This window comes from Xenopus laevis, chromosome 9_10L (genome assembly GCF_017654675.1).
Source record: "Xenopus laevis strain J_2021 chromosome 9_10L, Xenopus_laevis_v10.1, whole genome shotgun sequence".
Lineage (NCBI taxonomy): Eukaryota > Metazoa > Chordata > Amphibia > Anura > Pipidae > Xenopus > Xenopus laevis.
In genome coordinates, this window is record NC_054387.1 from 123,436,754 (window position 1) to 123,450,676 (window position 13,923).

The 13,923-nt window shown below is 41.9% G+C and overlaps 1 protein-coding gene across 1 annotated transcript in view; it reads right to left on the minus strand.

Moving 5' to 3' along the window:
* The window catches only part of clcn7.L (chloride channel, voltage-sensitive 7 L homeolog), a 40,414-nt gene that overhangs the window by 20,866 nt on the left and 5,625 nt on the right, over positions 1–13,923 (minus strand). The window contains 10 exon segments of the mRNA NM_001092265.1: positions 299–363; positions 1,228–1,321; positions 1,893–1,976; positions 2,432–2,494; positions 3,230–3,310; positions 3,580–3,689; positions 5,775–5,907; positions 6,838–6,903; positions 8,720–8,794; positions 10,322–10,393. Of these exon segments, the coding sequence (NP_001085734.1) occupies positions 299–363; positions 1,228–1,321; positions 1,893–1,976; positions 2,432–2,494; positions 3,230–3,310; positions 3,580–3,689; positions 5,775–5,907; positions 6,838–6,903; positions 8,720–8,794; positions 10,322–10,393 (843 nt within the window).

Genomic DNA, 13,923 nt, shown 5'->3' on the forward strand with positions numbered 1-13,923 from the left:
AACAAAGTGCCTGTTTGCGTCAATGAACCAGAAGTCATACGCAGGGTTAAACAGTGGACATAAAAGTGATTGCAGCACATAAGCTGGTCTGCAGGTAAGTAGACAAACAGATGGATGAGTACATGTGTACACTCAAAGACTGACAGTTCTGTAGCCAATGAAAGAGAACGGTGGGTGGGGTGATTAGCGAGCACTACTGAGCACTCCGGAGAGCTTACAATTCATTAAGTAAGACACTACAGTGATACCACTATGAATTTAATACTGGCATCACATGTCAGAGGAATGGCTTACTTACTATTCTCCATGTCAGCAGCTGATTCCAGAAGGAGGCTCCCTCCTCCAAGCTGAAAAGCACACCCCCTGCAGGCAAAGAACAGAACAGCAAGTTAGTCTCGCCTGCCGGGTATAGTGCAAATTAACCACTGGAAATACCTGTATCTAAACAATACTGGTGATATGCACAAGTTACATATAATAGAGACAAAGAAAATAGCAATGATAGCTCATGTCTTTCTTCATGTAACAGATCTGAGCAGTGATATGGGAGGCTGTAAATACAGACGTAAAAGGTGCCACAAGATTCTGCAGGTGGCCCAAGTTTAAAAACCATTGAGGGTGACATTTGGGGTGAGTGCTTATTTGTGTCCTGGGTATCCCTGAAACTATAGCAGGGTGACACCCCAATGTTTCTATATATCTGTAACCTTGTTATGAGCTAAGGGGGCCCAGTCTGAAGGCCAGTTAGGGGGAGATTTGGGGTGAGTGCTTATTTGTACCCTGGGTACCCCTGGAACTATAGCAGGGTGACTGTTACCCCAATGTTTCTATATATCTGTAACCTTGTTATGAGCTAAGGGGGCCCAGTCTGAAGGCCAGTTAGGGTGAGATTTGGGGTGAGTGCTTATTTGTGTCCTGGGTACCCCTGGAACTATAGCAGGGTGACTGTTACCCCAATGTTTCTATATATCTGTAACCTTGTTATGAGCTAAGGGGGCCCAGTCTGAAGGCCAGTTAGGGGGAGATTTGGGGTGAGTGCTTATTTGTACCCTGGGTACCCCTGGAACTATAGCAGGATGACTGTTACCCCAATGTTTCTTTATATCTGTAACCTTGTTATTGCTTTCACTACTCAAATACAACAAAGAATTTGATTTTCTGCTTGTGAAATGTTATTTTATGGTTGACAATAAATTTCCTAAAAGCAGAAGTAGAAAGAAAATTTACCAACGGGGGCGCCAAACGCCGCAGAGACCCCGGCAGCAGCTCCCGCTGACACAAAGTCTCTCTTTTCCGTGTCTCTGCGAAAGTATTCAAAGATCTGCAAAGAGGAATACAAGTCATTCAGAGCCAAGCTCATGAGTCTCCCAGATTTCAAGCACTGAAACACGATAGGGCTTCTAAGCAAAGGGCATAGCTGTAAAACTTCCTAACATATGGCGACAGATTTATTTAACAGAGGATTTACGCAGTCTCAGCCACGCAAACTTCAAGTGCTCCCAGGGTGAAAAGCAGCCACTTTAGAACCGTGGATTTCTGCTTCATGTGCATTCACACACACATACTAACTGAATTATTTACAGCATTGAAAGGGAAAATATACTCGATTCATTTATCATAAATAACTAATTTATTATGTTGTCAAAGTCCTAGATTGCACAGAGCTTTCCTTCAATGTATATCTGCTTTTATTAAGAGTGGGCTGGTCTCTAAAGACTAAAGAGGCTGTTGCATATTGTTCGCAGAGAAAGCCTCTGATTATTCAAGCTGCTTCCTGTTCTGCAGAACAGGAAGTTCGGTGTCCAACGGTAATTGCATTATGTTATATTAGACTTGGATCCCAGATGATGCATTTTCATATGCCTGTGCTCTACCTTGACACCAGCACTGACCTTAAAATCCTTCTTTAAGGAGGTCGATCTTCCTTGTGAAATTCCGGCTGCAACCACAGCTCCTGAGTGAATCATGGGACCTTCCTAAATTCAGAGAAAGCAGAAGTGAGCGGCATGTGCAACTATGTTTCTTGGCTTGGGAGAAGGCCCTAAATGGGACTGAATCTGTAAAAAGGAGTCTGTTAGTTCTAGGGATGCACCGAATCCACTATTTGGGATTCGGCCAAATCCTTCATGAAAGATTTGGCCAAATACTGAATCAAATCCAAACCCTAATTTGCATATGTAAATTAGCATATGCAAATTAGGGACAGAAAGGGAAACTGTATATCCAAATTAGGGACGGGAAAAAGTAGAATAAACATTTTACCGTCCTTGTTTGTGACAAAAAGTTATGATTTCCTTCCTGCCCCTAACTTGGGCAGGAAGGAAATTTGCATATGCAAATTAGGCTTCAGTTTGCCCAGGTATGTGGATTCGGCCCTGCAAGGATGGAAATCACAGGAGCGGTAAAGGAAAAATGGCACCTAGAAACTCACCTTTCCAACTGCCAGCCCACCAGCTACTGATAATATGACCCCAACAACCTTTACCATTAACGTCTGCAAAAGAAAGGAAACAAGTATATAAATGTCTCACACCTCTGCTCTGATTCACATTTGAAGCATTAATACAAGAGCGCACACTGTCCTGGCCACTAGATGGTGCCATTCTAATCAAAATTCCAAAATGTGTCGGGACCTAACGATGTCAATACGACTTCAATAATACAAAGAATCAATGCTCTGTGCTCAACTTTACTGGAAAGCAACATAAAGGAACTATTTATTTTTAGATTTTATAATGAATAATAAGGAACCATCTAAATGAGCAAACCTTAACTCAGTGATGTAGATGAAAACCAATAACCCTTGGGGTTGTTAAAGGAGAACTCTACCCAACCCCTCCCGTTTTTTTTTTTTTTGCATGATGAACAAAAAAAACTGTTCCCCTTTAAATTCAACTTAATTTCAGTCTACGAAAAACCCAGAGCCTTCACTATATGTAAGAGCACAAAGGATTGCACATGGCTTTGGGATTTTGTGCTACTGACCTGCACTGTTAGTACTTACAGGGGGTCATTTATAAACACTAGGCAAATTTGCACATGGGCAGTAACCCTTGGCAACCAATCAGATGATTGCTTTCACTGTCCAACCTGCAGTTGGCTGAAAAAAGCGAATCACTGATTGGTTGCTATAGGTTACTGCACAGGCGCAAATTTGCCCAGTGTTTATAAATGAGCCCCACTGTGACCAACTTACATTTAGGCAGTTAAGAAATATTTATGCCGGTACCTTGAGTCTTACAACGTGTGGGATCTTGACTCCATTTAAAAAACACTTGATTTGCGGAATGCCACTGCCGGCTGCCACAGGCTGCAAGATAAAATAGGGAAAAGTTAATGTTCCCATTCTGCAAACAACCCCCCGCCACCTACCATTAGCCAGTGGGTCCTAAACTTGTATATACTTGACAGAGCATGCTGGGAGTTGTAGTGCATCTATCTCAGGAGGAAAGCAGGCTTGATATGATAAACATTAATATGTTTATATCTGTAGGCTGGAGCATAGGCTAATGGTACAGTACTGACTGTCAGTTTGTATGGGAATGTTTGACTAGGCAATAAAAGAGAAGAACAACTTACTTCAATGTAGGCGACCATGAGAGAACCGACCATGACAAAGGTACAGTTCAACGCTGCCCATAGCAGCAGCGAGAATGACAGGCCTCCTTTCTCTGTGAATTTGTCAATGTCTTTGTGGATTTATGTTAAGGCAACAAGGGTGGCATTAAAGGGCACCAATGTCATTTATGTGCTGTCTGGTCCCTGTCGTTGGTTTCAGCACTGATATTTACTAGAGTGTTTACTGTGCTTTCTCACATTACAAACCCCTGGCGTATAATGGCTGTGTAAGCAGGCAACACATTTTATAGAGTTGTAAAAGTCCCAGTCACCCTGCCCCACCCTCCCCATAAAAGGTAATAGTTTATATGGGAATACATATAGCTTAACTGTACATGAGTTAGGAACCCAAATGTGCCCCCTATTCTCATCCCCCACCCCCAGCAGCCACAGCATAGAGGGGGATAAGCAGAAAGTCTGGATCCAATTACATATTTCCTGCCTTTCAAGTAACCGTGTAGCAGGGATGTCATATATTTCATATTTAACAGCAGGGTTTTACTCTGCAAACACAGTAAAGGGGTACAGTCCTGTATTTAATAGAGGAACCTAAAGCTTAAAAGAAGTAGCTAGAAATGTTGTACATTAAGTTTTATGCTTCTGTACCAGCCCAAGGCAACCACAGCTCTTTAGCAGTAAAGATCTGTGTCTCCAAAGATGCCCCAGTAGCTCCCCATCTTCTTTTCTGCTGATTCACTGCACATGCTCTGTGCTGCTGTCACTTACTGAGCTTAGGGACCCACTCACAATATACAGTACACATAGAATAGAAATGTCACAATATAAGGCTGATTAGTAATTAATACACATAATTACTACATGGCAGCACAGAAACCAGTGCAATTAGCATCAGAATTGAATAATCAGCAAACCTGTAGCATCAGCTTATATTACAGGGGAAGCTCATTTTCTGCTGGATAATTAGTGACTAGCCCTAAGCTTAGCTTCTCAACAGCCAATCAGAGCCCACTGAGCATGTGAGTGTCACAGACACTTTCCAAGATGGTGACCCCCTGTGACAAGTTTGAAGTCCTGGATCATTGCTGCGATTGACAAGCTGAAACTTTAGCCTCGTGCAATAAGTTCACTATAAAAAATATGCTATTTTTAGCCACATTTGTTTTTAAGGTTTAGTTCTCCCTTAAAGAAAAATGGAGCAAAATACCTAAAAAAACTGGGTGCTGTAGCCACTTGTGTACTTTGCTTCCTGGCCCCTGCATAATAAATTAACCCTTTAAGGGGTTGTTCCAACACTTTTTTTCAGTTCAGTTGGTTTCAGATACATCACCATAAATAAAGACTTCTTCCAATTACTTTCTATTTTCTATGTGTGACCGTTTTTCTAATATTGAAGTGTAAAATGACATTTTTCACCTTCTAAAGCAGCTCTGGGGGTCGCCGACCCCCCCAAACTGTTCTGAACTGATACATTTAGTGGATACATTTCTTATCTTTGTCCCTGCTGAGCAGAATCTCTGGGTTTCATTACAGGCAGCTGTTAGACTTGATACAATAGTTGCTAATACTCCAGAGACGCTGCTGAGAAATGGATCAACTAAATGTTGCAAAATTGTAACAGTTCAGAATCTGCACCTGAATTACTGAGCTGCCAGACTCAAACACCAGAGACTAGTGATGTGCGGGTCGGAATTTCCACAACCCGGACCCGACCTTAACCCTCCCTCGGCCCGTACCCGCCCACATCAGCACTTCCAGGATTCTTTTGTAGACCTGCGCCGCGCATGACATCACAAAAGGGGTGGGGCGAGCCGGCGCAGCGTCTATAAAAGACGAACCCAGAAGTCGGAAGCCGAAACAAAGCGTGCATGGTCGGCCCAAACCCGCCCTCCCGTGGGTATCATGTTGGCCCGCGCATCACTACCAGAAACATTTTAAATTTAGATTTTGAAAAAAAACTGTAAAAAATAAACAATGGAAAGTAATTGATAAAAGTATTCCTTTCTGGGGAACAATCTGAAAACAACTGAAAAAAAGTTTGGAAGGTGAACAACCCCTTTAAAAGTGGTAAAATTAGATCTTCAAATCAAGTCTGCGGAGGTAGGACTAAAGGTAAAGATTTAATATGGCATCTTGATAGGCTCCTGACCAAAGTAATGCTATTGGGCGTCTGTGTGTCTTTCATATGGAAAGGATACTGTCTTTGATCACTTGGTACTTGACCCCGGCCAGTTTCTCTACCAGGATGTCTATGAAGCAGGCAATGAGTCCAGTGAAAATTCCGATCAAGCCGCATATGACCCAGCGGGTTACCTCCACTGTCCGGAATGCCTGGAATAAACCCAAGAAATGTGCATTGAATTAATTATATAACTCAGACCCCCACACAGCACTAGCTCCACAAAATTGTGCAAGAACTAAGTATATGCATTGCATAGGTAGGATCATGGGTTTGGTTATATAAGGCCCATGAGTGGGCTCCATAATTAAAGGGGAACAATCTCAAAAATGAACATTTAATATAAGCTTCATCACACTGAAATAATAAACTTTGTAAATACAATCAATTAAATATTCAGCAATTTTTTCTGAAATAATCAAGTTTATATTCACTATTCCTCTCTCTCAGCATCTGTTTCTCTTCATTCTGTCTTCATGCAGCAGTTGGGTGTCAGATGAATGATCCAATATATCTTATAGGGGGGCTCCTTTCCTAGCAGATGTATTAGAGCTCATGCAAATAACTAATTCCAGTACAAATAAAATCTAACAAAATAACTGCATTTTTGCACAAATCCTGCATGTAGAGAGACATGATGTCTGGTGATTTTAATAGAGTGAGCTCTAATACATCTTCTAGGCAAAAGGAGCCCCCCTATAAGATATATTCGATCAAACGGTCAATGATTATCTGACAGCCACTTCCTGCAGAAAAAAGAATGAAGAGAAACAAATGCTGAGAGAGAAATAGTAAAGATCTATTTCAGAGACAATACAGAATATTTAGTTGATTGTATTTAGAAAGTTTATTTCAGTATGTTGAAGCTTATATTAAATTTTCATTTTTTCCCCTTTAAACACTTATATCTTGTCTCAGTTGCCACACCACATGCTACTGATTACAAGTGATAGCCACTGAAGCATTTGAAGCAGGAAAAATTCTGTGCTGCCTGTGCTCTCAGATTTCTGTTTTCCCCCCACACCAAGCTCCTCTGATGCAGGGAGGAGGTATGAATGGAGGTCCTGCTGGACAAAACTTACAGCATGGTTTATCCTGCGTTCTTCCTCCATAAACAGCAGGTTTTCACTGTTATCATAGTCCAAACTCTGGAAAACAGGAGTGAAAAATAGTTCAAATAATTTTAACAGGAACCTATTGTTACAAGACTCAAGAGTAGTTATAACTAACCATTGTCTTTAACCCCAACTCCACCATACCCTGAGCACTACAGAATGCCAATTGTATCTAATATATATGCTGATAATTTGGCTGGGCATCTGGGCACGTATCGTGTGTGTCTCCTCATTATTTCCTGCTGTTCAGCTTTAACAAATGGAAACATACAAAGGTCCCTTGTACTATTTCCTTAAAGGGATACTGTCATGGGAAAAAAGATTTTTTCAAAATGAATCAGTTAATAGTGCTGCTCCAGCAGAATTCTGCACTGAAATCCATTTCTCAAAAGAGAAAACAGATTTTTTTATATTCAATTTTGAAATCTGACATGAGGCTAGACACTGTCAATTTCCCAGCTGCCCCAAGTCATGTGACTTGTGCTCTGATAAACTTCAATCACTCTTTACTGCTGTACTGCAAGTTGGAGTGATATCTCCCCCCTCCCTTTCCCCCCCCAGCAGCCAAACAAAAGAACAATGGGAAGGTAACCAGGTAGCAGCTCCCTAACACAAGATAACAGCTGCCTGGTAGATCTAAGAACAACACTCAATAGTAAAATCCAGGTCCCACTGAGACACATTCAGTTACATTGAGAAGGAAAAACAGCAGCCTGCCAGAAAGCATTTCTCTCCTAAAGTGCAGGCACAAGTCACATGACTGGGGGCAGCTCGGAAATTGACAATATGTCTAGCCCCATGTCAGATTTCAAAATTGAATATAAAAAAATCTGTTTGCTCTTTTGAGAAATGGATTTCAGTGCAGAAGTCTGCTGGAGTAGCACTATTAACTGATTCATTTTGAAAAAAACATGTTTTCTGATGACAGGATCCCTTTAATGGTAGGCCCTGTGTAGGCTGGTGGATGAGCTATCTGTTCCCTCCTGCTCCAGGCTGGATAACCAGCCCCAAGCTGGAAAAAGGATAGACTGAAGTTAATGCATAAATGCAGCTTAACACGTTTTGGGGGTTATTTAATAAAAGGCACTAATTTTCCCCAGGAGCAGTAACTCATAGCAACCAATCAGCAGGTAGAATTTACTGATCACCTTTTTAAAAGCAAACATATTATTGGTTGTTATGGGTTACTGCTCCTGGGCAAACTTATTAAATATTGGGGCTATTCCCCTTCTTCAATGATTTACAGTATAGTGGATGGCTAAATACTGGAAACAAACTCACCTGCCAAAACACTTGGGGGGAATTCAGCTTAGAAATATGGACATGAGCCCTTCCGAGTGATAATTGCCTGACCTGCAAATGCACTGGAAGTGTCCAGGTGATAAATGTATAAATAAATGGAGGGGTAATTGTCAGCAGCTATTCCTTATCAGTAGGGATGTACCGAATAAAGGATTCGGGCAGGATTCAGCCTTTTTCAGCAGGATTCAGGTGAATTCTTCTGCCTGGCCGAACTGAATCCGAATTTGCATATGCAAATTAAGGGCAGGGAGCGAAATCATGTGACTTTTTGTCCCAAAACAAGGAAGTAAAAAAATATTTTCCCCTTCCCACCCCTAATTTGCATATGCAAATTAGGATTGGGGTTCGGTATTTGGCCGAATGTTTCACAAAGGATTCAGCCGAATCCAAATCCAACAGCACGGCTGCACAATGCTTGGAATATTCCGTGTGCCACTGCCTTTAGAATAAGTGCTAAGGGAAGCATGAAATGTGTTAGGCTCAGCTCATGTGAACCAATCAGATCCTTGACTGTGACCGATCCCTAAAGAAGAGCTTAGAGACCTACCTCGTATTTGAGGGACAGGAGGTTCTCATTGCGGGGGATTTCTTTTGTAAACGTGGTGGTCAGTTCTGTTTCCTCCTAAACCAAGCGAAATGAGATTATTCACATTTTATTTTTTTCTTAAAGGTTTTTATTTTGCATTTTAAAACAAAAATAAACAACACAAATAGGCTTGACATTTACTTGACTTGCGTTTACAATTATTTCGTATGTACAGTGATAGTTTCGAAGCATAGAGGAGCGTGTAACATAGTTAGCGATAATCTTCATATATTTCGGAGCAATTCTATAGTTCAGTCACCTGGAGGGATGCATGAGGGCTGGCATCCAACCAAGGTTCCAAAATTTTCACGGGTGTTCCCCTAGCGTTGTACGTCAGTTAAACTAGGGGCAATGTACCATTTATTAAGTTAATCCATTGCTGCAGTGAGGGAGGGTTGGGCTCATCCATTTCATATAGACACATACAAGAGTCCTCTGCACTCAACCCATTCTCAATATATTTAAGACAGCGACATTTTGTGCATACAGCTACTGAAAAATGCCTTACCCTTTAAACAAAACAGGGATTGTTTGTCCATATATTGCAATATATTTAAGCTGGCCAACTACGTCAAAGTCCATTTCATTATTACCGACTTTTTTACGTAGAACAGAATCGACCTTAGAAGTGTTCTGGATTTTAATACCCGTTAAAGGGGAAGGAAACCTAGTCGGCGCAAACCCCCCACCCCCCCTCCCATTTGTTGCCCACCCTCCCTCCTCCCCCCTGGCCTACCCGTCCCGCTGGGCAAATGCCCCTAACTTGTTACTTACCCTTCTGCGCAGGTCCAGTCCAGGGAGTTCACCGACGACATCTTCTTCCACGCGATCTCATGCGCAGTAGGATCATTTCGCCGGTACGGATCTACTGTGCATGCGCCAAAAGTCACGCGCATGCGCAGTAGATCGTACCGGCGAAATGATCCTACTGCGCATGCGCCGTTCAAAGCAGGAAGAAGATCGCGTGGAAGAAGATGTCGTCGGTGAACTCCCTGGACTCGACCTGCGCAGAAGGGTAAGTAACAAGTTAGGGGCATTTGCCCAGCGGGACGGGTAGGCCAGGGGGGGGGAGGGTGGGTGGGTGGGGGTTTTGCGTCGACTAGGTTTCCTTCCCCTTTAAGCAAATCTCAGGGGATTATTCACATGTTTAGCTGGATATTACACAGTAGCAAGATCCTTGCCCATGTATGTAATAAAATGCACTAAGTTTGCACAGAAGCAGTAACCCGCAGCAACCTATAAGATGTTTGTCTTAACACAGGTGACCGATAACTGCTGATTGGTTGCTATGGTTACTGCTCCTGGGCAAACTTGGTGCCTTTTATTACATTACCCCCATGGTATTAAATGAGTGTCAGCATGTTTCCCCACCCACTACTTTCAAGTTTTATTTAGAAACACTGAATAAAAGTCTGCTGCATTTAATTAAAGAACTGCGATGGCTCGGCTAATTAGATAATGTGCTGGGTACCCTGGCCTTGCACATCTGTTCACTCTGTATGGCAGCGCAATTTCAGTTAGTGACCCCCAGGCTGGATTTCGGCACAGTGCTGAACAACTCACCAGCTCTTGGTTCTCATCGGTGAGGTCAACCGTGCTCAGGTGGCCAACGCGGAACAGGCTCGGACTTGAATACTGTCAGGGGGGAAATAAAGAGGAAATTAATATTATAACATTTAATTTTCTTTATACATTAGACACAATCACTTATGCACATACGACTGCAGGCTTCTTAAAGGGGTTGGTCACCTTTAAAATAACTTAGTATGATGTAGAGAGTGATATTCTGAGACAATTTGCAACTGGTTTTCATTTTTTATCATTTGTGGTTTTTAAGTTATTTAGTTTTTTATTCAGCAGCTCTCCAGTCTGCAATTTCAGCAGTCTGGTTGCTAGGGTCGAAAGAACCCTAGCAACCATGCATTGATTTGAATAAGGGACTGGAATATGAACAGGAGAGGCCTGAATACAAAGATAAGTAATAAAAAGTAACAATAATACATGTGTAGCCTTACAGAGTGTTTGTTTTTTTTTAGAAGGGGTTAGTGACCCCCATTTGAAAGCTGGAAAGAGTCAGAAGAAGAAGGCAAATAATTCTAAAACTATAAAAAGAGAAAATGAAGACCAATGGAAAAGTTGCTTAGAATCAGCCATTCTATAACGTACCAAAAGTTAACGTTAAGGTGAACCACCCCTTTAAAGGACCAGTAACATCAAAAAAAAATATTTAAAAATTCGTTAGTGCACAATGAAAAATAAACACCAAGACAAATTAAACTTTTAAATAGCAAAGCCTTTATTAAGAAATAACTAACAGAATGTCAACTTCCTGTCCTCTTTAGAAACGCGAAAAGGCGACCATCCATACAGCAGAGATCGATTTCTCCTCCCTGGCTATTCACTGACAGGCATCGTCCTTCATCCTCCTCCTGGTGTCCAGCAGCAACAGTGTCACAGGCTGTCCTCTCCTGCAAGCGCAGTAGTCTTTCTCCCGTATGCGTTTGCGTCGCTCACCCTCACTCTGGCTACTCTACCAGCAGGGACTTCATCCTCAGGAGGGAACTGACCACTCCTGCCATGTTAGGGGAGCATCACCCAGCCGCCGGCTCCCCCCATCATCATCCACACAGCATGTTCATCAGCTCCACTGGCTCCTATGCTCATCCGAAGGGGGTCAGGCACCCTCTCTTCCCTGCAATCCACGAGCAGGCGGCCGCGGGAGTTCACCACCCCCTCAATCGGTAGATGCGCCTGGGATTGGCAGGGGAACTTTACGGGAGACCGGAAGCTTTCAGAGTAGTTCCGTGCTAGATAATGTCTGTGGCCCACGACGCAAACGCACCAGCTGTCTGCGCTGAGGGATGAGCTGAGGGACTAAGTTTCAGAGCACTGGCTTGGTCAGTGTGCTCAGGTCCGAATGGAGTCTTCATAGTTTCACTTGTAGAACTCGGAGCTCAAGCTATTACTGGCCGCTGCACTGATGATACGGGAGAAAGACTAATTTTTAAATATTTTTTTTTTATGTTACTGGTCCTTTAATCACAAACAGAAAAGTGGAATCTCCATAGCAGGTGATGATGAATATTTGTGTATATATATATATATATATATATATATATATATATATATATATATATATATATATATATATATATATATATATATATATATATATATATATATATATATATATATATATATATATATATATATATATATCTGTTTCTGTATCAGTGGCCAGGGCATCTCAAAAGGTGCAAGAGATAGAAGTAATAGTCTGGGTTCCCTCAGAGAGGGCCACACACAGAAAGATCATGCCAATTGGATCTTTGCCTGATTTGGCCGTTTCAGTTTGATTTTAGACCTTTGTTTTTATTTTAAATTTTAGATCATTTTTTCCTCAACTCCTATCAGAGCCCAGTTAAAGAAAAACAAAGCCCCTGCCCTTCCTGAATGACCACAACCGTGCCCTCCCCCACAAACAGTCCTGCTCCCCCATACCAGCCCAGCATTTTGGGTCTAGTAGCCGCCATATTTGGTCAGATCAGCTTATAATATTTACGCTCCTTTTTTGGAGATCAGTGCAGAGGAGCCAGATATTGAAGAAGGGCCCCATATTGGGGCCAATACACCATCAACTGCCTGGAGGGTCCAAGTCGGCAGCTTTTACCAGCCTGTGTATGACCAGTTTTACTGTGCAACTATGGAACAGATTTTGCATTCAGTAGAGAAAACAATAAATCCTACCCTTTAAATAATCCTTATCCCTTCCCTCTAGCTAAGCTAAACTATCTAATGGATTTCTTATAGGACAGGAAAGTTACACAGCCAAAGAGGAGGCAACAAAATGTCCAGAACCTGTCCCATTGCAAGCAAATCACTTAAAGGGATACTGTCATGGGAAGTGCTTTAATTTTCCCCCCAAAATGCATCAGTTAATAGTGCTGCTCCAGCAGACTTCTGCACTGCAATCCGTTTTTCAAAAGAGCAAACAGATTTTTTTTTTATATTTAATTTTGAGGTCTGACATGGGGCAAGACATATTGTCAGTTTCCCAGCTGCTCCAAGGTATGTGACTTGTGCTCTGACAAACTTCAGTCACTTTTTGCTGCTGTACTGCAAATTTAAGTGATATCACCCCTCCCTTCCCCCTCAGCAGCCCATCAGCAGAACAATAGGAATGTAACCCTATAGCAGCTCTCTGGTAGATCTAAGAACAGCACTCAATAGTAATATCCAGGTCCCACTGCGACACATTCAGTTACACAGAGTAGGTGAAACAACAGCCTGTCAGAAAGCAGTTCCATCCTAAAGTGCTGGCTCTTTCTGAAAACACATGACCAGGCAAAATTACCTATCACCAACACCAATATTACAACAACAAAAAAAACACTTATTGGTATGAATTATTTGCAGTATAAACAGTATAATTTAAAAATAAAAGCTACACCATAAAAATCATCAAAGAATCCCTTTAAAAGTACTTCTGAACGATTCCTGAAGTCGCAGAGAGCAATGTCTCCCTGGGCTACTAATAAACACAAGGGGGAAGCACCTTTCCATAAGTGGAAGTAATTAAACTGCGTTCAATGCATCTTTGCAGCAATGCCATTATCCAAAGAAGTCTTTCCTGCCTATGGTTTTCATTGCATGCTCCACCTAGTGGCATATCACTGAATCTCTTCATAAAATAAATGAATGAATGAAATTAGTTTGGAAAAAAAAGGACAGACGCACCGATGTGAATGAAATATAATCACTCTAAAGTGTTGCAGAATATGTTGGCGCTATATGAATAAGGGGAAAAACGAGGGACAGTTAGGAGTTCTTTCAAGACGTCAGTGTGTGTCGTTATTTCAGGAAGGCCTAAGAGATTGTTCTTTTGAGAATACAAAAGGGAAGTTTCTAAGGGGAAGTCAGAAGTCATGGAAATCAGTGTGTTCCTCTCAGAACTGTATATGACCCAATACATGGAAAAAGGAGTATTTATAGCTCAGTGCTGGCCCCACTTTATTCCCTGTCTCACTTTCCACGTTTCATCAGAGCGGAAATACAGAATTTCCTAATAGAATGGATAAAACAATTTAGCCCACATGCCATTAGCACCGAATCCAGGATTCGGATCGGGATTCGGCCTTTTTCATCAGGATTCGGCTGAATCCTTC